Source organism: Rissa tridactyla, chromosome 5 (genome assembly GCF_028500815.1).
Source record: "Rissa tridactyla isolate bRisTri1 chromosome 5, bRisTri1.patW.cur.20221130, whole genome shotgun sequence".
Lineage (NCBI taxonomy): Eukaryota > Metazoa > Chordata > Aves > Charadriiformes > Laridae > Rissa > Rissa tridactyla.
Genome location: NC_071470.1, coordinates 31,438,164 through 31,463,606, shown reverse-complemented (window position 1 = coordinate 31,463,606; position 25,443 = coordinate 31,438,164). Strand labels below are relative to the sequence as shown.

The 25,443-nt window shown below is 37.5% G+C and overlaps 1 protein-coding gene across 17 annotated transcripts in view; it reads left to right on the top strand.

Annotated features, from left to right (window-relative positions):
• ADD1 (adducin 1) overlaps positions 1-25,443 on the top strand; it is a 63,930-nt gene that overhangs the window by 15,689 nt on the left and 22,798 nt on the right. For 16 of the 17 annotated variants that reach the window (XM_054201851.1, XM_054201860.1, XM_054201854.1 and 13 more), the window contains exons 2-6: positions 17,083-17,295; positions 18,564-18,726; positions 19,833-19,984; positions 23,178-23,258; positions 24,904-25,053. In XM_054201851.1, the coding sequence (XP_054057826.1) occupies positions 17,101-17,295; positions 18,564-18,726; positions 19,833-19,984; positions 23,178-23,258; positions 24,904-25,053 (741 nt within the window). In that variant the 5' untranslated portion in view covers positions 17,083-17,100. Of the gene's footprint in view, positions 1-4,890; positions 4,991-17,082; positions 17,296-18,563; positions 18,727-19,832; positions 19,985-23,177; positions 23,259-24,903; positions 25,054-25,443 lie in introns of all 17 variants that reach the window. The other variant, XM_054201850.1, reaches the window with a different exon arrangement.

Below are 25,443 nucleotides of genomic sequence, written 5' to 3'. Positions count from 1 at the left end.
TGTTGGGACGGGACCTTCAGATACTCTGGCTGTTCAGGGCAGGTGTGCTCCTTTGTCTTCACCTAATGTTTGGGGATGAACCTTGAGAGAGGACTTGGGTGCTTGGGATTGTTTTTTCAAAGCTGGATGTGTGGAAAAGCAGGAGAGAGAGCTGCTGTCTGTCCCCTAGGGTCTCAGGCTGGATGGCTGGAACCAGAGGCATAACGTAAATGCAGCCAATTTAGCCCCTTTAGTGAAGGCAGCCTTATGAACAGGCCTACTTTGTAACAGCAGAGCAGAGCATGGGCTGTTCTGTCAATTAACTAGACTGTGGTGCATGGGGCTCTACACCCATTCTAGTAACTGAGCAAGCGTCTTGCTTGGGTTAGCCCTTGTCCTCCTGCAGTGCAAACAGAATCTGAATTCCATGGTTTGTGCACGGCCTTCTGTGTTTTGTGCATTCTTTTTTATTCTGTTGAATTGTGGTTGGAACTAGATGATCTTTAAGGTCCCTTCCCACCTAAACCATTCTATGCATCTTCATTTGAATAACATAACTGTCTGGAGACTAGGATGGTCCTAGTTAAGAAATTGAGAAATAGACCTAGTAGAAAGCGTGAGAGTGGCCACGATTCCTGAAATGTTTACATCTGGGCTACTGTAGCAAATTGTGTTTGTGTTTCTGAAAGTAACTTCACTAAAAGGGCCATTGAACACTGGTTGCATAATTTAGAGTGAGTGGAGAGACTGGACTGCTGCATTTTCTTCCCAAATGTAATTCTGAAACCCTATAGAGCAAAGTAAATATCTTTTTGCCACTGTCAGGTGGAAACAATGAAAATCTCAGCTGGAACATAAGTCATGGGTTTGCATAAGGTTAATTTATGCAGCCATATTCAGTTGTGCAATACTTGCCTGACAAGGGAGACAGCGTGATCAGGGAAATGGTTTTCTCATGGTGTTTCATCTGTTGCAGTGTGGGTGTGCTTGACCCTTGAGGTTTACCCAGAAGTAGGAAACATGACTGCATAATTTTGGGGTGCGGATTGCATTCACGCTCCCCTGGGGAAAAAGAAAAGCAGAAATGGGTTCTCCTAAAATAGAATTCATGGGGATTTCTTGACATACTGTTTCCTAACGTGGAACAAACAACAATCTAGTAGAGGAAAATTAGTTTCAGTAAGACTTTTATCCACAGTTTATATCTTTAATCTGTAGACTAAAGTTCTCAAGAGCATTCTGAGAGATAGAAAAGAGAATGCTTTTGGATTTTGGAACTGTGTAATGGGATGAACTTCATCTTACTGTCACTATCTTCATAGAAGTGTTAATATCCATTATATAGGGCATGTATTTTTAAACACTGTCCAGAAATTTTCAGTGTAGGGTGGATAAAGGATGATGTAAACCACTTTGTCTTCCTGCAATTTTTCATCTACCTGAAGGACTTAAAAATGCTTGATTAACCAGCATATAAGGGAGTTTTTTGAATTTGAGTAAGCCTGGCTGTTAGCTGTCTAATTTGAAAGCAGAATGATGATACGTATATGAGGCTCGGATTTCAAAGCTGGTTTTATGTGCAAGTGCAGTATAAAATCTCATATGGAAGGTTTATGTCAAAATTAATTCTTAGGCTTGCATTCTTCAGATATTTGTTTCCTTCTGCATACAGGCTTTTTAAATTCTGTCCTATTTTACTGTGTCAAGAGACTAAATTGGTCTCATAACTTATCCAGATTTCTGTCCTTCCCACCCTCCCCCATTAAAACTGGGAAGTGCTATAAACGAACTGGGGTTGCCACCTAGAAAAGCCTCATCTGAAAGTGAACGAGAAATTAATGAAAAATTCAACATCTCCACTGCCTTCATTAGCCTGATTCAAGCCTACTTGAAATTTCCAGTCTTCATATTAGCCTGTACCTCATTTATGTACTTTAGTTCGCTCTCTTCTATCTTAAACTGGTAACACACCCATCAACAGCATTTGTGCTGCTTACATATCAAACTTGCTGGTTCCAGCATAATGCCTACACACTCTCTAATCGCTGTAGCAATTTCTGAGTTACTTGGATTCTCTGCCAGAAAATAATGTCTGAATTCATGCATCCAGTCATGAATATTCAGGTTAGTTCCATCTCAAAAATCTCAACCACCCAGTCTCATAGTAATGCAGGATTTTTTCTTGTGGGGCATTTGCTCTAAGATCTCCAAAGTTTTAGGTATATTAATCGCGAATTCATCAAGAAACATTAAGTTCTCCTGTGGCTCTGTTACAAAGTGGTGGCACACACTGTTACTTAGCCTCTTCATCCTTCTTTTTTGATTCTGTAATCTTTTGGAGCAGCTACACTAATTGCTTATAACTTTAACATTTCCTGAAACGCATGAAGAAATTCACAGAATTCTTGAATTTTATTGTTACGTAATTTTGAGTAGCAACAAATGCTGCCAGAGCATACTTAAGATTTATGATGTCATTGCCTAACAAATCCATCAACAAAAATGGATATTGTATAAAAAAACCAGTTTTAGTGTACCTCTGATTCAGGTAAAAATTGCATAATGAAGTATAAGCTCTTTAAAAAAAAAAGAAAAAAGGGGTGATGGTGTCAAATTATCTGAAAACTAATTATTGCTGTTGATGGATAAGCAAGTTAGATATTTTTTTTTTTTTCTAAGGCTGTGTACCTCAGAGCAGGAGCTCAGAACAACACAAGAAGAGTTTATGAATGGGATATCTAAGCATAAGAAAAATAGATATAATTTAGTACAACCTAACATTAGTGACACTGTTCCTTATTGTAATGTGTAAGGAACATACAATTACTTTATTTCAGCCTGGAAAGTAAACCTGATACGCTTATGCACTTCTAGATTGCCATTGCTTCAATAAGAATATCTGATCTCCAAAACAGGATGTGTAAGAGCTGTTAGTAAGTTTTAATAATTTCTCGTGAATGAAGAAGCTGAACTAGAGTATTGCGATTTTGCGGTCCTTTTTGCAGAACTCTTCTAAATCCCTAAGCTCTGTTTACACAATCAGAATAAATTGTAAAGCAGAATCTGATAATTCATGTGCTTGATTGTGCTTGACTTTTTAGAATTTCAGTTTCTTAGTAGACTTCCTTGATAAAAAATAAAATATCTGTTTACTCATTTAACTCCAGTAAGTCTAGTCTCCACATTTAGATGTCTTGTGGTTAAAAACCCTACAGAATCTTTTCCTACTCCCCTCTTTAAACATTCCTGTTTTGGCCTCTTAATGAACAGTAATCGTAAATGGAAAATTTTTCTTTAGGTATGGTCTTTTCCATACTAGAAGCGAGACTGAGAAGCAGTGCCTTGTGTCTTTGGTCATACATGTCCATAGGCAATTTGAAGGGATTGTGGGCATGCCACCTTCACTGTTACTGATCTGTGGGGTTCATATGCTCAGACTGTAGAGTGTGGAGTTGTCCTTTACAGTCTGTTATAATTTCTGTGGCTGACTCGAACCTTTGGAATACAGTGCATTTAAATTTGCTCTAACATTGTCAGTGCAATTATGTTTAAAACTAAAATTAACTGATCTTTGTTTTGTTGTATCCGATCAGTTTAAGGGTTTGCTCCAGGGAGTCTTCTGTTCCAGCGGGTAGTACCCAAATGAGTAACTCGACAGAGAGTCTCCATTCTAGGATGAGAGATGTTTTCTGAGTTTAACTTGAATTAACTTTAAAAAAACCCAACAACAACCAAACCCATAAAATAGCTCTCCTGCTTGCATAAAGTGAAATCCTAGCTGTAACAAGTCTAGGGCAGTGTTTTCACTCTCTGTGTAACTGAGGGAAGAAGTCTAACTACTTTTCTCTCCCCCATAAATAAACAGATACTAAATGTCAGCCAACTATTCTGGAAGAAGTTATTTTTGTAGAATACTTCAAAGGGTTAAATGACATTGTTTTGTTCATTGCCATCACATTTCAGAAATCTCATCCCTCGCTATTCAGTCTACACGAAAAGAACTGGATCCTAGCCAAAATGGGGCGACTTCGCCTATGCACTGCTGCATTTCAGTTGATCCTTTTAATATTTTAGATGCGAATACTTAAAAGTTGCTGTCGTTTCTTGCATTTTTAAAGCATCAGGGAAGTATCTGTGTTCCTGTTCAAAAATTAGTTTTCGTTTCTTCTGTCCTTTGCAGAACTTTTGTTACTCACAGTGCTTTTCGAAAGCATAGGTTCTGAGTGGCTTCAACAGTGGTGAACATTAAAGATAATTTAAATTTTAAACATAAGGTTTTCGGGTTTTCATATCTGTGATAGCATTGGGTATGTGAGTGGGGTGGTTTTGCTTGTTTGTTTTTTTTTTTTCCCCCCCCCCAGGCACTGATCTGGTATAACCTTTTTGAAAACCCTAACAAATATTTCAATAAAGGTAGATTTTTCATGTCTAACTTTAGAATGTTCACTCTCCTTTATTTAAAAAAAGAAGAGTAGCACTGGATAGGTAGTGCCATCAGAAAATACTACTTTTAAAACCTTATAGGAAAAATGAAATAGTGCTACTGCAGTCGTACTGCATAGTGGAGGGCCCTTGTTCATTTTGCATGTTTTGCTGAACCTAGAGGTCAAAAGAAAATCTTGAGGAAAGAAGAAAGCTTCTCTTTGCTCTTGTCTTTGCACCTAGAACATGAGTGTAACTTTCCTTTAAGACAACTTGCAACTTGTACAGTGTCCTGCATTCAAATGAGCTCTGGAGTCTTCTGCCTTCTGGTAAAGCTGCTTATGAACTCCACAGTTCTCATGCAGCGCTACAGCCTCTCTGCTGCTGTGGGGAAGAGCCTGCACTGTGTGCTCTTCCTCTTGACCTCATGTGTCAGAAGCATCCCCAGGTTTATGATGGACAGTGGTAAAACCTTGTCCTCGATTGCAGGTCCTGACCTAGTTCTCATTCCTGTCTAAAGCCATTGGTGCAACCGCTGTGTGTCTCCCTGAACTTGCTATTTTGTGGAGCAGCAATAGACTCTTCTTGGGTAAGTGCCACCTCTGTGTGCTTACACAGGCAGATGACTTTCCTTCCAGGGCACTGTGTGTTTTTTCCAAGAAAATCTGATATCAAGTGCATATATGTGAAATTTTCTTATCAGATTTATTACACTGGCAAATTAAACATCTTATTGTGCTTTGGTCAGTTTTGTCTCTTTCTTTGAGAAACTGATGTATGCATTTGTGTTTTCCACAAATCTGGTGTTGGAATTAAAAGTCTAGCAGCTTTTATAACTTCAGTTTAAGGCCAGTTTTCATTTTTGGGTCAGACATGCTGATCAGTTTGTCTCAAGCTTTCTAAATACTTGTTGGATAAATCTGGGGCCCTGCCCTTGGAAAGCTGGTGATCTGATTTGACCTGTGTTCAAAAATCTGAGGGCAGTGGCTTATTGGCGTGTTTGGCATGAGGCTTGGGAAGTGCATGTGGGTTCACAGAAACCTAAAAATAAGCAGTATTTGGGTTAAACCTCGTTATTTCTATGGACCCATGACCCTGATGGCAAAAATAAATGTACTTTTGTTTTCTGGTACTGGCGCCACCATCCATGAATATTAATAGAGGAAAAATATTTGAATTTTACATTGTCTTGGCGTCAGATACTTTCTGCACAATTAGAGGATGAAAATGAAAATTAGTGGCTTGACTCATTCTTGTGTAGTACTGAGTGGTGTGTGTAGCTGAGTCTCTGTGACATCAGTGACAAAATTCAAAGTAGCAATAAAGCAGGCTGGAAAAAATACTTGTTACCAGTGTTTTCTGTTCAACTAATTTTATAGTTTTGTCAATAAGGCAGAGAGAGAGGACTTCCCTAGCGCAACGCTTTTTATTCTACAGGCTGTTAAACTTAACTTCAAAAAAACATTAACCAAAGCAATTCAGTTTCAGTGGACTAAACTGCTGAATGCATTGAAGAAGCCAATGAGACAAACTAAGGTATTTGGGAACTTAAGTAGTTTTTGTCACTGAAATGTCTCAGGTAAGGTATACCTGAATGATTCGGATAGGAGATTTACGCTTCTTGCTGCAGAAGTTCATTAAAAAATAGTAAGAGATTTCGTACCTGATCTGAGGGAAAATTTGTCCTAATTGCAAGTCTGATCAGTTTGACCTGAGGCAGGAGAAGGATTAAGGAGAATTTTTGGTACTCTCTCTTGTACTTGTGCCTTCTCTCTGACATTCAGTCTCCAGCTGTCACCAACCTACCAGCAGAGGAAAGTGCTATTTAAAAAAAAAAAAAAAAAAAAAAAAAAAAAAAGTGCTAGAATAGAAAGAAGTGCTTTGGAAGCTGCAGATAACACGAGCATATTGTGCATCTGGGAATGTATTTTCTGAAAGCCTAAGAAGGAAGGGCTGGTTCATAGATTTCGGAAGCAGATGGGACTCTGGTCTCAGTGCAGAGAGATAGTAGAAGGTATTCTGGAAGTTGGATTAAAACTTGCATTTTATAAAGGTTTTCCAAAGCGAAGTTACTGACTCAGTATTGTGTGTATATGGTTTGGAAACTTCCATCTCTGTTCAAGGGCAAATGTGTCTGATGTTCACTCCCAAGTGTTAAATCTCTCCATACTTTTGTTAGCAGGACTGAAAGGCCCCTTAACCTCAATGACCGGTTAACCTTTCTGATTAAATGAGCAGATCAAGCTACTAATCCCTACAAGTTAGTCTTCTACCCGCTGGGTCATTTTTGTAGCCCTTCCTTGAGCTCTGATATTTCATGTCTCTTGAAGTATGTACATGAGGACCAGAAATAATATTGCAGTAGAGGTTCTTTCAAAATTAGGGAAGATAATTTTGCTACTTGATATTCTTTGTTTTATTTCGTGCTTACAGTAGACCATCTGGCTACGGCATAATCTTTGCAATTCCTACATAGTGATCTTTTACAGCTCCTGAATTCAGTTCTAATCTTGCCTTTTCAGCACTGAGTAATTCTGGCTTAATTTTTGTTTCCAGTTATACTCCTTTGCATTAGCTGTGTTAAATTGGATTTTGTGATATTACCCTATTAATTACATAATAATTACATCTGTGGTTTTTACTTGAGAAGCTTCTTTGAATTGGAATTTTAGCTTTCTAAAATAAAGTTACAAATCAACTTCTGTGGTATTTGGCAGATTTTTATTTGGCAATGTAATTGTACAGACTCATTTTGGAGGCTCTTTTGGTCCAGGTTCAACATGCAGCTAGTTCAGTTTCAATTTTGGAGCAACTTCATAAAATAAATTTATCTGAAAATCATGATACTGCTGTGAACCATAACACTGAAGCCCATGTTTTTCACTGAACTGTAAGGAGTTGGTTTTGGGGCTAATAGCCACCAAAGTAGTGAAAAGGAAAAATGTCTCCACTGCTGTTACCACCTGTGACCATTGGTGCTCCTCTGGTAAGAGGAAAAATGTATGATAGTTTGCAGAATTCATACTTTCACATTTTGCCTGGAGAAATGCAAAAGTTACCGGTGAAGTTCCTGATTTCTCATCTGCGTGCAAGTTTTCTGATACATTTGTGAGGCTCTTAGACAGTTTCAGAAGAAAAGCTTAAGGTGTCTGTGGTTTAAGATACTTATGTAGAGAGTTCCTTTCTGTTATATGAACAGTGTGACATCTTATATTATGATTTCTGCCATTGCTGTCCTTAATCTTCCATTAATTTATGCCCTGAATATTTCCAGAAATGCTATGTGAGAAGCGAAAGTAACATAGATTAAGTTACTGAGTTGAAGTGAAAGCAAGGTAATCTTCATGTTGATAAATTGGTTTGAAACTGTTAGTCTGTAGCAAATTCTTGGAAGCTAGAAATGGCCGTTGTGTTGTTTGTAGTGTAAACTGCTTAGCATGAAAACTGGAAATGATCTAGAGAGGTAAAGGGTAGATAAAAGGCTAGGACTGTGAGGAAACCAGGGACCTCGTCAATAGGAGATATGAGTTAACGGTTTCAAGAGTCATTCCTTTTTGATTTTATTCCTGGTCCCATTTTTAGATTGGGATTTCTTCCTGTTTTTAATTTGATTGGAATGAGCTGTTTGCTGGAAACTTGATCTTTCTAACATGAATTAATAAATTAATAAAAGAGAGGGTTTAGCTTTAAAATGGTACCAGTGGTGAACATAGACTGCAACCGTGCCTTCCAGTGTGGCCAGTGCCAGTTGCTGAGGGGAGGAATAGTACAGTGTGCTACCTTGTCCCTCCTTGTGCGTCATTCCCAGCTTCCTGTGGAGTCTGATCTCTGGGATACAGTGCTTTTCCAGGTCAGGGTAGGGGAGGTGAATGATTACTGTTTCTAAAAGTTTGATACTTTTGGTCTTCCAAATAGTTTATTAAAAGGAAGGAAGTTACCTTTCTGCATCTTGGCTTCTAGTGTGGTTTTAATGCTTGCTTCTCCTTCTGTTTGCAAGGACTGAATTATGTATTCTGAGCCATATATATTGAAACTTCTGCAGAATTTAGACAGCTGTATTTGAACACTATTCCAGCTGAATCTGCTCAGCTAAATTCTGGCTTAAATTTTAGACGTGTTTATGCTACATAGAACAGCCCAATCTGGAAGGGATCTCCAAAGATCATCCAGGCCAATGTGTTGTGGGAAATAGGGCCTAGATGAGATTATCTAACGCTCTTGACAGTCGTGTCTTGAAAACTTCCAATTGATGGGAACTCCATCACGTCCCTGGGGAAGTCGTTCCAGTGATTGATTGTTCTCAGTCTAAAAAAATTTCTTTCATATATCAAGATGAAACCTCTTGTGGTGCAACTTGTACCTGTTGCCCCTTGTCCTCTCCATGTGTCTCCTTGTAAAGAGAGAGACTCTGTCCTCTTTGTAGTCACCCTTTAAGTACTGGAAAACTGTGATGAGGTCCCTCCGAGCCTTCTCTTGTCTAGGGACAAAGGACCTAACTCCTTCAGCCTTTCCTAATAGAGCAGGTTCTACAGCCTTTGATCATCTTCGTGGCCTTTCTTTGGAAGTCTGTCTATGTCTTTTTTGAATTGTGGAGACCAGAACTGGATACAGCAGTCCAGGTGTGGCCTGACAAGTGCTGGGTAAAGTGGGATGATCATATCTCTTATCTCTGCTAGTAGTGCTCTTGTGGATGCAACCCAGGATGCAAACCAGCTTTGATTGCTGCAGTGGTGCACTGCTGACTCCTGTGCAGCGTGTTGTCCACTATAACCCCCGGTCCCTTTCAGCAAGGCTGCTCCCCACCCACATGGATCCCAGCCTGCACTGGTCTCTTTGGTTGTGTCATCCCAGATGCAGGACCTTGCACTTATCTCTGTTAAACTCCATACTGTTCTTGCTAGCTCACTGTTCCAGCCTGCCCTGGTCTGTCTGTAAGATGACTTTCCTTTCTGATGTGTCCACCTCACCACCTAGTTTGATGTCATCAGCAAACTTGGTCATTGTGCTCTCAGTCCTATCGCCCAGTTCATTTATGGTTATGTTGAACAGTGTGGGGCCCAGTATGGATCCCTGGGGGGACCACACTTGTGGCAGGCTGCCAGCCTGAGTAAAAACCATTGATCATCACTCTCTGAGTGCAGCCTGGGAGCCAGCCTCCTGCCCATCTCACAGACCACCCATCTGATCTGTCTCTCCAGTTTGCCCAGGAGAAGGCTGTGGGAAACGATGTCAAATGCTTTGCTGAAGTCCAGGTAAACAACATCCACTGTTTTCCCCATCTTGACAGAAAATATATTTTTGTTGTAGAAGGTGATTGGGTTAGTCTGGCATGATTTGCCTTTGGTAAATCCATGCTGGCTTTCCACAATCACCTGCTTCATTTGGCTTTGGTAAAGCTAGACAACAATTACTTTGTTTTGCAACCTGACACAGTTATCTCCATGCTCTACCTGTGGTTCTTAAATGTTCTCTTAACAGAGCAGCAGGTTACCAAAAGTACTTGAAGTTTTGTTTCTTAAAATACATACTTTCCAAGCTGTTTTTTTGGGGGGTATTGTTTTTTTGGGGTTTGTTTTTTATTAAAAGGCCTACAGCAGCTGCTGTTCTGGCAGTTCTGTTACATAGGTTCTTGCCGTTCATAAGTAGTTGGAATTTTAGGTCTAATTTGAAGCAGGTTTCTAGCTTTATTCTTTGCTTTTAACCATTTAAGAGATTTATTTAATGTGAGTATTGTAAATAATATGATAGGAAGTGTTGATGACCTTCAGTAGACAAGTAATACTGTGTATTAAAAACTGATATAAATGTTCATTGTTTTGTACAGTTTGAGGCCTCAAGTTTGCCCAAATGAATTTTTGCCATTTCTGTAGTGTAACCTTGTGATTCCTCACAGCCCACTGTGCTAGGCTTGACTCCAGTGTTTTAGAGAAGGTGAAAATAGGAAATAATTGCGGACAAAGTAGATGGGTTTCAAGGAAGTTTTTGTGATTTAGTCTAATTTTTTTTCTTTTCCTTGTTCCCTAATGTGGTTTGTTTCTTGAACTACCGTCTTAAATACCAAGGCATGATTTTACAGATAAAAATGCAATGCTTTTTGGTCAGATAAACTCTTTGTTTGGTTTCTCTATATTTTGAGTCCAATATTTAACTCGCACCATCTCTGTTATTAAGCAAGATGATGGTGCCTGTATTCAGATAAATAACTGTTCTTGTTCATGAAATAGTCTCTTCCTGTTTGAAAACAAAGAGCGAAGGAAATTTTGAAGATGCGTGAGCTAGGAACATTTGCTAAAAAAGAATATAATTGTTCGTGATGTTAAGTATGTTGTCTAGTAAGTAGTACAGTCATACTTTACTTTCTTTGTTCTTAGACTTCCTAAGATAGTGCCAGCTTTTCCTTTTAAAAGTTCACTAGGAAACATTTGAAATGGCAAGAACAAATCCAGTGTCATTGGTGCCAAAATGTTCTCGGTGAAAATGATGGAAATTGTAGTGCAAATCATAAATAATTTCCCTATTACAAAGTTATATTGATTTATTTTTTTTAAGGAGCAAGTTTGGCAAACGTTATTTAAAGTAAAGGAAAATTGGAAAAAATACAGAAAGTACCAGAATATTGAGTGAAGTGGTAAGAGTACAAATGTATAAACTTCTTTTTTGGTACGGATGCAAAGTGATAATGAAACCTTATTTTCTGTAGATGGATGTTCTTCTTCCTTGCAATCTCCCCACTAACTCAGTTTTCACACAAACAGTCTGTTTGCAATAGCTCAGTTAGCTCTTGGGTTTCTTGATGCCTGCAGTGCTGCACCACCCCAGTGCTGCCCAGCCCTTTCCCTTCCTCTTCCTCCCTCTTCTCACCTCATGACTTCCCCATGCAGTAATTTCAGCTCTGTAGCTTTCCACAGTCCCCCTGACGCTCTTCCCGGGGCCGTAAAATTACTCGGTTTTTTTCTCTGTTCTTTCCCTGTCCTTTTCTGTTTGCATCTGACATAGTCCCTTCCCTCCGTCTGCCAGCACACTGCCTGACTTGTCACTTGCACAAGCCTTTTAGGTAACTTTTAGTCCTCAAAAATTGCTGAATGCACAACAGTAAAGAAAACAAGTTATTTTAATTTGTTTTGCTAGCCCCTTATCCCTTCTCCAGTAACTTCTTGTCAAAACTGTTTTCACGTCTGTTAGAACTAGTGGCAGAGTTCTGGTGTGAGAGAAGATAACTTTTTGAAAGAACTGTCAGGAAAAAGTGGATACAAAGCAAATTACTATATTGCTTTCAAAATTGGTCTCAGAAGCTATATGTTCTGGAAATGGATAACCTCGATCTTTGTTGCTAGGGACTGGGATTGTATCGACAGTTGAGAAATGCACTGCTCATTTACTTCACAAATTTGACACAAGGTCCCATACAGATGTTTTGCTTGCATGTTATTTTGTACAGAGAAATTGTAAGCTACCAGGAAGAGGGCAGGTTTTTTGTTTTGTTTTGGTTTTTTTTTCCTCACTGAAATGACTTGATTTTTGTAAGGTTTTGATGAGATAACCCTCTCCTAAAATTAAAAAAAATAAATAAATTTGGGTTTGGGTTTTTTGCATGTGCTGTCTTAAAGTTGGCAGTGTATTTTAAATTTTTTCTAAGTCTTGTAGGTTCACTTGTCTTCTTGACACAACCTCCTTCCTGCTTCTCAGAGTGTATTTTTATTCTGAATTGGCCTCATCAGACTTAAAGCTGCATTGGTGTGAAGAGGTGTGCTCAGTCCTTTGGTGGCAGTGAGCCTTTAGATTAGGTCAAATCCTGTCGACTGCAGCCTTAGTAAAACCAATTTCCTCTGGGTGTGGAGGAGCGAAAAATAATCTGTTACAAGTTATTACAAAACAAAACGAAACCAACCTTGAAGTGACTGCAAAAATTAGTTTCCTCTAAGAAATGCAGTTAGCTGGTCCCTGCTTGTGTACGTGTGAGGCATTTTACATCATCTCAAAATTCCCATAATATTAATTCAGGTGAAAAATACTGAACCTATAAACTACCAAAGGCATAAGTATGTAGATCTGTCCCAACTTCCAGACATTGAAATTAGTTTAATATTTAATTTTTAAATGTGTTTGTTAACTACAATGAGATTCCAGCCCATATTCAATGTTTTTTTTAAATTATTTTCTTTTTTTTTTTTTTTAGATTTAAAGATGGTTTTTTATGTGCCCTTAAGTTATTGTAGTTTCTTTTTGGGTATTATTCACTATTTTACCTGTTTAAATTTGACTGTATGTGCATCATCAACTTTCCAGATTGAGTACTAAGGAACATAGGCTGTTTAAAAATTGAGATTATTTTTTTTTCTTCTTTCTGGATGTTAACATGAACAATATTATGGCATTCCCGTTCTATAACTTTCTTCTTTTGTTTGAAGTGAACTCTGTAATGCCGCTTCCACGTAGGTGAATTCTGTGATGAAACTCTCTTGGGTTACAAGCGGATGGGGAGAAAGGGGATTTTGAAAGATAAAAGTAACCTGAAATATTAATACTAATTTCAGATTTTTTTTTAAACAATGCTCAGTATCTGTAAATGTGCTATAAATTTCATAAAGCTGGTTTCCTGACAAAACATACATTTCATGAACAATCTGTTTGTAGTATTTGCATACACATAAACATGCCCTGTGATAAGTACAATATGCTGTGAGTTGGCTTGGTGGTTCTCATTTGATGTGGTGGTTTATTGAAATTTCTAGTGTTTATATGTACATATGTATTAGAATAATGGATCTAATTGCTTCAGTTACTGTAAGGTGTGATTTGGATTTTATGTCCGGCCCCCCTTCACCCGTATTATATGCTGTCCCCTTTGACTGTCTCTTTATATTTGAAAATAGCAGCTTCCGCCAGAAGGGCTTTTCATGCACTTACATTTTCCAGCCACGACTTTTTCAGTTAAGGGTGTGGCTTTTTCTGGCACAGTTGTGTTAGAACAGGCTCTTGTATAAAAACCCTTATCATGGCAAAAAGTCCTTTGACATTACAGTTTATCTTGGGGGCTGTAGTACACTACATCAGAAAGGAACTGTCCGTACTGAAGAGTTGTGGGTGTGAAGACGGTCTTAATTTTTTCTTTTTTTACTGTCTGGGCAGCCTGTTGTGATTTTTTGGTGTGATTTTCCCGTTTATAGAACCATTGGCCGTTCCTCGGAGTGTGTTCAGTTTAACACTTCAGATTCCTTTTATTTATTCATTGGTTTCCATATTACTGAAGCTCTTATTGGAGAGTTCATGTCTTATTCCCAAAAGGTCTTCTGAGGAAACTCATAAATAAATTTCAATGGCTTGTGCAAAATGTTGTCAAACACATCTGTTTCTAATTCAAAAATCAATACCCATATCATCAGTAGTTGAGAGTCATTAAAATAAACAATTACTATTACATTAAAACAGTTAATTTACTAGATCTTCGGAAGGGAATGCCATTAATTTTAGGTGTCTACAAAACTGAGCTATGAAACGGATATTTAACCTTAGATATAAAATGATCACTTAATGTTAAACACTGGATTTCCTGAGAAATTATTGCCACTGCAGTAATAGCTTCCCAGGACCTTCTTGAATTCCATCTTGTACTTGGGTAAAGGACTAATACAACTTTGGCAAGACATTGTGATTCCTTTGTAATGTTGTCTGTGCAGGCTGTTAAGGACCAGCTTCTTTCCAGTGTGAGTAAGAAACGGTGAAGAGAAATAATTAAGTATATAACTCATTTAGAAATAGCTTTTGGTGTTCTGAAAGTAAGATGGAATTAGTATAAATAATTACATGCAAAATTATTTTTGTAGATGTGTATACACTTTTCTTTAAGACTGCACATGCACATATACACAAGATGCAACATTATAGTTAAATATATTCTGGAAGTTGAATGCCTCAGCAGGCAGGAGCAGGCCATTGTTCTCTGCTGCTGGTAGTGGTAAGCGTGAATTTGATAGTTTTCCCATGGTTTGCTTTGAAGTAAATACACGTTATACTCAACAGAATGCACTATAAATTTGAAACTACTTGAGTGATTCGGTTTGTCTTTATTTGTGGGCTTGCCATTGCGCAGTTTCTAAGCTCTCTGATTCCTTGTGATAAGCAGAGGGTGGTGAAGTTCAGACTTCGAGTGAGCCAAGTGAACTATTATTCTAAGAGAGTAAGCCATATGTTTAGACCTGCAAACTGTCATTTTTCAATAAAAACCTGGATGTAGAGGCATCAGGATAGCTAATAGAGCTCAGAAGAGGGGTTGTGGCCTTCAAAACCATTTTTGGGGTATGAAGTGACGGATAGTGCAGGCTGGAGGTTGTGATGAGGAAGAGAGCTTGGAGGGTGCGCGTTAGGGATCTGAAGCTGCCAAAGGAGACAGATGCTATGACTTCATTTGCTTAAAACTTTCTAAGTTTAATACCTTAAAAGGTTTTCCACATGGATAAAAGCATTACTTCTTCTCACTATAATACCCTGTATTTCTTCCTGGGTGGAAGAAAGCTGGTAATTAAAAGAAGTTATAATAATACAGATGTATATAAGTGCTTACTTTAAAGAAAAGGAGGAAAAAAAGAAAAAATCCAACTGTGACTTTTAAAGCCTAAACTGATTGGTTTAAAATGAAATAATTTAAACAGTGCAGAGATGTCTCTGTGTGTTTATTTAGCAACTCACTGGGTGGAAATCTCTGAGCATCTGAAACTCAAGTGTCTTAAGTGCTAACATAGATTTTGATAGTAGTATCCTCATCTGCAGAGTCAAGGAAAATGCTTTTCTTTTACTTGTGTTCAGTTCAGTGACTTCTTCATTTTGAAATAAGAAACCAGTTGAGTTTTGAAACTTGTTTTCTAATAGTAAGAATTAAAGAGGATGAGATCTGCTAATTCTGAAGTCTTGAAGCAGATAATTTTCTTCACTGCAATGATTTTAACCTAATCTGCATTTCAAAATAATTTATGTAAACTTGCCTTTTCTGTGTGGATCCACATCTGAGGTGGTTTTAGATAATAAATATGCAAGTGAATTCCTAATCAAATTAAAATCCACAAGGTAGTACAGTTTAAGATGAGTCACTAAGAAAAATCTAAAAATAGTAAAAGAATAGAGACAAATATCAAATATTACTAATTATAACATGTAGAAGATTAATCATTACTTAAATGAAGATACATACAATCTTTCCTACTACATAGCAAAAAGAATGGAATGATTTGATAATATCGGCAGATTTTAATGGTACTAATCCTTGCAAAACTGAAGATGCATATTGAAACTGACTATTTAAATCGGGGTTCTCCTTATGATGTGAACCCTGAATCTAAATCATTATTTATTGAAATTAATCTGTTTCGCCTTACTGAGCTAGATTCTGCTACTGTATTCTCTATCTATTCTTCCACCTCCAGGAAAAGACCTACTAGCTTTTCTAGGGTCATTTTCTTAGTAGAGTTGCTAAATGTCATAATGGCAAGGGATTTCAACCTTGCATATTTTGTGTATAATGTAACTGATTGCAGTCTGTTGAACTAGTGAGCCATTCAGAGTTGAGTATTCTTATTACAGTTCAGTGCAGTGCAGTTTGTGTTAGTGACATTTTGTTTAATCATGCAATATGCAAAGAAAATAAATCTTTTCTGAAAAAGCTTAATTTTAATTTGATATGGCAGATGATCAGGAATCAGAAGTTTGATTCTCAAGGTGTTGCAAGGATGGCTTTATTGAACTAGTTGCTTGTCAGTGGAAGGCTTCTAAAAAGTCTTAAAAAGGATTTTGGATATAATATTGTGCCCAGAAAACTGGGATAATGATACTCAAAGGCATTCTTGAGAGTGAAAGAAGGATGTACGTATGAGCAATACCAGCTGTGTTTTCAGCCTCTCTAGTAGATACATGCAGTTGCTGATTACAACATATAAAACTGAAATGAACCCTGGCCAGTGGGTGGGAGTTGTGTTTTTGTGTGTGCTTTCCAGATTCCAAAACCCACATACTAATGTAGTGATGTGCACGTTGTTGAATGAACCTAAAATAAATAAATTTGTGAAAAGCACACCTCAGGTTGTAGAGTCAGTATTTCTGAGTTTGTTTCCAGAAATGTGTTCACTATCTGAACGTATTTTAGTGGGGTTGATTCTTCATATTAATGAACATGTGTAATGCCCTGTTTTCTGTAATATTCTTTTCATTTATGCGTGCTTTAACTTTTTAAGTAAAACAAAAAAAGCAAAAAAAACCCCAAACAACCAACCAAAACCAAACCCCACCCAAACCAACGAGTTTAGACCTCATGTGTCTTGAACTTCTCTGTCATTGTCTGTGAGAAGGTTTGAAGGACTTCCATCCTTCTGAAAATCAAGCTGTGTAGGCGTCTTAAAGAATGGGAGGTGGTTTAAATGGGAACTCTTGTATTACTTTTGTGTAGCCTGTATGTATGTAGCATATTTGAATTTGCATATATGTTAGCCTACTTTTCTAATCTTGTATTTTAAAATTGTTTTTCTCCTCTAAAATATTGCTATTCACTTGCGTAAACATGGTTTCTGTGTTTGGGAAGCCATGCCAATTTTAGATGGATTTGAACTGTTACTTTGCGACAAGAAACGTGTTTGACATTCTTAATTGTCTCCTTGGTTGATTGATTTATTCCTCTTCTCTGCCCCCTCTTCATAGGTACCTTAAAACTGTGCTATGAATGGTGATTCTGGTGTGGGGGTGGTGACTTCACCACCTCCAACAACAGCCCCTCATAAAGAGAGGTATTTTGATCGGGTTGATGAAAATAATCCAGATTATTTGAGAGAGAGGAATATGGCACCTGATCTTCGCCAGGATTTTAACATGATGGAACAGAAGAAGAGAGTCTCCATGATTCTTCAAAGCCCAGTAAGAAAAGAAAATGCTCTAATTTTGAATGATAAATTTAATACGTCTATATTTAATATTCCTGTGCATTTGGAGAAATTTGTGGTATCTTAGATCCATTTGATCTTTTTTCTGGTTGTCCTTTCTTCTAAAGTATCCTAACTGTAGCTTAATTTTTGCTCACATTATCTGGTTGAATTTTTATTGCCGTGAAGCAGCTTCTCAGTCTTGCTTTCAGAATTCTCTCTGTAGTCGTCAACATTTTTTCATATTGTCCATGTAGTCCTGGTCACACATTTTTTCACTTGTTTCATATATTTAATATTCATTTAAACACTCAATTTAAGTAACTCTTCTGAGAGTAGTTTATACAAGGCAGGTCTGTCCTGTGCTCACTTTTCATGCATGATTCTGACATATGAAATATTTTTATATATCTCCTTCTGAAAGGGTGCACAACAATAAACTATGAATGATTGAAATTTCATATTAAAGATGTTTCCCTCAGGGGGAAAGTACACAAAACAAAATTTCTCTCATAACATTTGTTCCTTTTGTAATAACTGACGGATGACTTTAGATATGGAACATTTCGTGACATGACTTCATTAATAATAGGGATATAGTGGTATATTTACAATATTTCCACATGAAATCTCAACCCAATTTAGGTTCATTTAATGATTGGAATACTTCTCTTTCAGTACAAATTCCAGTGTTCTTGTCAAAAGCAACAGCTATCAGCAATAGTAAAAAATCTTGTTTTCTTCCTTTCAAAGATAAAACCAAAACAAACCAAACAAAAAAGAAAAAAAACAACCCGGAAAAAAAGTGAACGCCTTGTTTAAACATATTTTAAAAATTCAATGTCTGTTCCTTCCTGTGTTCCTGAATGCCGCCTTGGCTGTTAGTTCCCTGTGAGCCACACTTGATAATTTTTGTTCTCTTTTCTGGTTCTACTAGTTTTCCTTTCATGTTTTGTGTTAAAGTTGATTGTACGTCCTGCTCCTTCTTCCAGAAATCCGTATTAGTAGGTTCATTGAGTTTTGATGTTACTTGAAGAGAGAACACTGGAATTTCCATTCACAAACAAAAAAAAAAGTGACTCATATCATTGGAGCTCCAGAGAACAACATTTTCAAGTAACAGTGTGCCTGCAGTAATTCTGCCCTGAGCTGGTTTTCGGAATAGGTATAGGATGTTTCCATTTTAGTGCTAAAAAGAAGCTGTCTATGAAAAGGTTGAAGTTATTTGAACATGCTTTACAATATGCAATGTCCTGTTGCTAGGCTTTTTGTGAAGAACTGGAATCTATGATCCAGGAACAGTTTAAGAAGGGGAAGAACCCAACAGGTTTATTGGCTTTACAGCAGATTGCAGATTTCATGACAACAAACGTACCAAATGTCTACCCTGCAGCACCACAAGGCGGAATGGCTGCATTAAACATGAGTGAGTGCACCTTAATTTATAATAGTTGAATTCTCTTTTTTGAAAAGCTTGAAATGAAGACAGTGTGAATAAAATGAAAAGTGCTGTGAAGTTCAAATGCTATCCTGTTCTGCTCACAGGAACATTGCAAACATAAAACTAATTGATTAGTTTCTTAATGCCACAGCGGTATGCAATGTGATTCATGTATATAATTTATATCAAAAGCTATTTCAAGCATGGTATCTTCATTGAAAAGGAAGCCTGAGAAGTCAGCACTGGTAAAAAATTTAAAGGTTTAAGTATCGCTTATGTTTACCATGTAGATTGTCTGCAGGAAAATTAAATGCTTATTAGTAGTCTAGTAACAGTGAAGTTCTTTAGAAACTAATTATTTTTCTTTATTCTGTGAAGTGAAGCTGTAGACAAGAAACATCAGCAGGCAAAACAAAGAAGGGAAGCAAAACTCAAAATGTGCAAACGCATGTATGCGCAGGTTTTGTGTTCAGATAACATAAATCCTTGCCTATGCTCCAAAATAAATTTATACTTTAGACTGTAGAACAGCCTGGTTCTGCTTTATCACAGTTACTTTTAACCACATTTTTAATTGCACTGTAACTATAGAACTACAGTATTTGTAATTATTTACCATAATTCTCCTCTCTCTAGCTTGTACTTAATTTTTTCCCAATTAAATGAACTTTTGTGCATCTTTTTAGATGTGAAGTTCTCCTTTTCAGGAATACCAAATCATATATCTCAAAAAGTGGAATATTTGGGTTTACATTTTTCTGTTAAGTTGTATTTTGCAGACAATCATTAGTTTGAGAGAGGAAAAAAAAATTTGCTACGGAACAGACTGTCAGCTTAGCATTAATGAATATTAAGGAAGGAAACGAATGCTGAATCTACTGAAGATAAATGACCTTGTCCGAGACTGCCATTATATTTGTGTAATATAAATTATGACATCATAGTAATGAAAGTTTGATATCCATTTCTTAGGTTAATATGTTGATATAAACTAGTAAGAACAATCCCTATAATAGCAGTGCATGTTGTTAAGTATTAACTGATGTTGAACACAACTCCCCTCCTGTTTTTTTACCGTTTCTGCTTTTCAGGTCTTGGCATGGTGACACCGGTGAATGATCTGAGAGGATCCGATTCGATTGCTTATGAGAAAGGGGAGAAGTTGTTACGATGTAAATTGGCGGCTTTCTACAGATTAGCAGATCTCTTTGGCTGGTCTCAGCTTATTTACAATCATATAACAGTGAGTATTGAATCAAGAGATAACTGAACCAATTGTTTTAACGTACAAGAGAATGGCTTCCCTCCCCCATCTGTCATTTTCTCTTTGTGTGGAAGAGGAGCAAAGTGGTATTGAAAGCTGTATAATAGTGAAGAGATTTGTCATTGCATCTCAAGAATAAGAACTGGAACAGCTTGGATGTCAGCTACCATAGCCTTAATAGAGTCTTAAGAGAGTGTACATGAAAGTTCCTATAATGAAATTAAGTTTCCTGAAAGACTCTGTCTTTTGGTATCTTAAATGCTTTGAATAACTATGTATGTATTATTCTGCAAGGTCATGTCTCAGTTTTTTTGCTAAGTACTAAAATATCTTTTTATTAGTCATTCAGTTGAATTTTATAATTCAGGGTACCAACCTTTTTGAAAAGGAAGCCATGGTATTTCTGAACATGAACGAACTACTTAGCTTAATGCAGTGTGCCAACAATTTTCCTTGTGACTAAGTAATCACTGGCATCCATAAAAATAATGACAAGGAAGTCAAATCAAGGAGGTTTTATATGCCAGAAGAGTGATCAACATGAGTCGTATGAGTAAAGTCACAGCTGTGGTGTGCAACCCAGTCAATTGTTTTCCTAACAGAGCTGAATTGTTTTTTTTTCTACATAGTAGAGGTTGTCCTTTATGTATTTACAGTTCTTCTAGTTGCAATCTGAAGGAAATATGATAATTTTATTTTTACTGCTTGTTGAGATTTCAAGGTGTATTATCTGTGAACTGATAAAGATGATAAATGATGTGGGTAGGCATAGGATCAAGGCAATGCTGGTTAGATCATTTGATTCTTTTAGTAAGGGAACGTATCCAACATAATGGTTCTTGTAAACAGCTCTGCCACCCCCTGATTTTTCATACGTGACAGGAGAATTGATTTTGTAAAAGGGACATTAATGTGGTAAAAAGATTACTAGGCAAGCGGGCTTGGAGATGGCTTTCCAACATGAAGTTCAGCCCTGGGAATGTTTCTGCTTTTAGATAAAAGGGTAAATTTGAGGCAAGCTTGTGTGATTAGGGTAGAATCCCTCAAGTTTACTTTCTTTTGGTGGGGCGGGAGCACAGGAAGATTAGATAATGGTGATACCAGCTGAGGTGGAAGACAGTCAAAGCACTTGGAGTATGAGATTCTGAAAGTACTTTAGACAGTTTTGATGGGCAGAGTGGTATTGGGAAGCTCTTGGTTAATGGTTTGTCACTGGCAATCACAAGTCGTAGTTCACCTGTCTTTTACAAACTCCTCCATTGAGTAGCATTCTGAAAGGTGACTAACACATAATTTACCTTCAGAAGTTCATCTAGAACAAGGTTGTCACATTTACAAAATAGTCTTGTCTTTGTTCTGTATACCCATACCTTAAGTAGGAGTGTGGTCGTAAGGCATTCCTTTGGAATGTGGTGAATGCCTACGACCACTTCATGCAGAGCTGGAGTTTGACCTCAGGTTTTCAGGATTTTTGTGAGTGGATGCTCTAATTACTAGGTGATTGTATTAAAGTTAAAAGCTGCTAGTGTGCTTCTTAAGGAAGAGAAAACAGCCTTCTGTGAGGGGTATAAGCCTGCGTGTTAGAGGACAAAGGAGCTGTGAGAATATGAGAGCGTATGCCAATCTGGGCATATCGGGGAGCTGGGTGGAGTATCTTTGCTTTTTGGATCCTTGTCAATCACTGACACCTGCTGTGTGTGGAGTTGTTCAGACTGGTGCAGTTCTGATGCAGAAGCAGAATAACAGAGCATCAAGAGCTTTCATGTCAAGTACATTAATGTAGAGTAAATTTGGGTGCCTCCAGGGTTAGGCAGAATTTGAGATTACAGGTTTACAGAAGGTACACATCGTTCACCAAGTCTTGGTTTGCTTTGAGGGCATGAACTGTTTATTGGATCCATCCTAAAGTAACGTGGTTTCTGAGTCTTGCTGCTTGTTTACCTTATGTTTGAGCTTTCTTATTAGCTTTTGGGGCATTTTGAATAATAATCGGCTTATTGTCTTGCATAAGTAAGTAAAAGAATTTCTAGATCATTTACACTTCTGTAATGGAGATCTATTTTGGTGGTTCATGAAATTACAGGTTAATTTGAACTAACTGGTGCAGTCTAAGGCTCTTACGCTATAGCATGTTACCAGCTGGTTGTAAAGGAAGCTAGACTTGTACTAGAAGCTTTTGGATGACTGATCATCTACTTATTTTAGAATTATTTTTTTCCCCTGTAGTAGAACTATATCAAAGTGTGTGTGTGTGTGTATATATATATATATATATATTTTTAGTGTTGCAAGTAGTAGAAGACATGAGGGAGCATAAAGTAGCTGCATCTTGGGGAAATGGAAAACTCATAAATAAATAAAATTTTTAAAACATTTAAAAACAAAACCAAACCACAAAATCTGGATAGACTAATAGCAAAATAGGGAGTTGTCTCATGTGTCCAGTAAAACATTTGAAGCCTTTTAATTCTCCAGTGGGAGATACCTAAACATCAAGCAGATGCATCCCAAGATATGAGTAATTTGAAATCAGAATTATTTTTGCATTATAAACTCCTGATTGTGTGATTTACACAAAAGAGCGAAAACATAAGTGGAGGTCAGGCTACTTGGTACAAAACCTACAAGTGTGCTGTATTGCTCACAGATGTCTCGCGTGGCACCTGTATCAGTGATGAAGCCCTTCTCGCATCAAGATGTTTTAGATCCATGGGCCAAATTCTTGTGTTTTCTCATGCACTTCTATTTCATATCTTCTGTTTTATAAGGGTAGAAGTACAGTTGGAGTATAAACTCATTCTTCTAAATAAATAAATAAAAGCAAACAAATAAAAAAAAACAGTTAACTTTTCTGCCCCCTTCTCCCGATATGATTACTTTTAGCCACAGTAGTCTAGTTGTCATTGCCACAGGATCTAAGGATTTACTACCTTCCACTAATCTTGAAGGACTCTGGCATGTATCTACAATCTGGTTTTGTTCAACATGAGTTAATGAACTGTGCTGTATGTTGATCATCTGTGGTAGCATGCATGACAGTCATACTGCATATGTTATAGGCATAGTTGCCCATTCCATACTCGGGAAGTGAAAGTAACTTTCATGATTTTGGGCCTTCTTGTATGCTTTAATAAAATATTCTTAATAACTTTTACTCTTGTTTTATCCTTAGGCCAGAGTAAATTCTGAGCAGGAGCACTTCCTCATTGTACCATTTGGACTCCTCTATAGTGAAGTTACTGCATCTAGTCTGGTAAGCAATTTACATATTTAGAATAGTTTTATTGAACATTGTTGGTTTTGCTACAGCTGAGGTATCTTAGAGAGATTTCTTTGCACATGTTCACCACCAGGTGTCCTCCAGTTGATTTTGTAAAGAAGAGCCAGGTCATTTGGATAAGCTAATCACATCATGCTCTTGAAAGCTGCTGCCTGTTGAATCAGGCTTGTCGAGGGCAACAGTATGCGTTTCAGATGTAAATGATTCAAACCAATTACAGTTTTGAGACTTTGTGTCAGATACCTGATTTAGTTGCCATTGTTTAATGATGTAAGTAGCTGAGGGTGTAGATAAATTATATTTTTGAGATCTAATGGCTGCAGTTAAAGACACATCTTCCTTAATATGGGAGTGGGAAGCATGTTTTTAGCATTTATCTTCAGTCTAGTCTACACTGCTGCTGAAGGCAACTTGAGTTATGTGGTTGACTCTTATGTTGAAACAAAATAGAAACTTTCACACTATTCTTTCCACCTGGCTTCTGTAAGGTAAGTAATGTCTAGCAGACATGTGAGGTAAGTATATGCAGAGTAGTAACACTTCAAACTTGTGTCGCTCTTGACACCTGAAAGTCCCTCAGCTGTCTGTAAAGTTGGCTCTTTCTTACATAACTCCACCTTAACCACCTGTAAAATTTTAGTTGAAAAAATTATAGGAAAAGGAACGGAGAAAACTGACACTTTTCCTTTCTTGTTACTACAAGATTTTTAGAAGAGGGTAAGGGCCACACTGTGGGAATATTTCATGTGTGTTGGGTTGTTGGTTTGGTGGGTTTTTTTTAAGGTGTCCTGATTTTATCTTTATATCTGGAATGTAAATACCTTGAGAATGAAGGTTGCGTGAAGGTAGGGAAGTGTACACATACACACAGTAGAGAGTATGTTCACACAGAAAAAATATAGCAGCAGGATTTAATAAGAAGATAGGCTACAGTGATAAGGCACATAGTTTAGCCAGATGAGCATGCTGACTAGCAGTCTGCTTACACGACTGGCCCTTTATTGCCCCTTTCTCTCCCGTTCTCCTATGCTTGTTCTTCCCTTTTCCACTTTGAAACTCCATTTTCTCTTATCTTGTTCTCTCCCAAATAAACAACCCACGCATAATTGCTTTTTCCCTTTTATTCCAGTTTTTCTACATCCATATCCAAATTTGGTATTTATAATATTATTACCTGGGCAATCTCAGCCTTACATGGTATCAGTGGTATGATTACCCAGGTGCTGGCCTTTCAAGAACCTACTCCCCAAAAGGTCCCAATTACTCCTCTTCAGGTATCTGTAAAGTTTGCAAGTTTCTTGTATAATTCCACCATAACTCTGTGAAATGCAGCCATTTGTCACAGCGCTCTCTGTAACTCCTGTCAGCTTCTTGCACCGTTACCTGTTACATGCAGCGATTTCTTGTCTCATATCTGGTAGCTCCTGATGTCCTCTTCAGTTAGCTTAATCTCAAGCTGGGGCCCTGGTCACCTACCTACAGCCTTATTGTGCACACTTTGACACTTTTTAAAATACTGAAAAAAATATTGTTTTAGAGCTTCAGTGGTAGATGCTGAATGAAATCAGATTTTTGGCAGTTTTGATTTATTTATTAAACTAATTCTTTTTGTTTCCAGGTTAAAATCAATATTCAGGGAGATGTAGTTGATCGTGGAAGCACTAATTTGGGAGTAAACCAAGCTGGTTTTACTTTGCACTCTGCAATTTATGCAGCTCGACCTGATGTTAAATGCATTGTTCATATTCATACGCCAGCAGGGGCAGCGGTAAGCACACATTTTAGAACTGTCCTGTTCCCCCCCCACACCCAGCTGGAAAATAGGTGGGTCCCCCTTAATCATAGATTTGCCTCCTTTTTGAAGGGAACAGAGCCTTTAAGTCTGCCTTCAAATACGCGGTCCTGTGTGAATCCATCAGATCCTCCTTATTTGGTTGTTATGTGAGTGGTCAGACAGTAAACTGAGCTCTATAATTGGAAAATACATATTTCATATTAGTATGTCCTTTACCACAAAGACCATATCTTTTGACAGTGAGTCATAACAGTTTAGCATATTTTGTTGGTTTTGTAAAGCACAATTTATCAAGGCTTTCTTAAATATTTGAAACTTTTCCAATACCTCTCATTTGAGAAATTGGTTACAAGTCAATTTTAC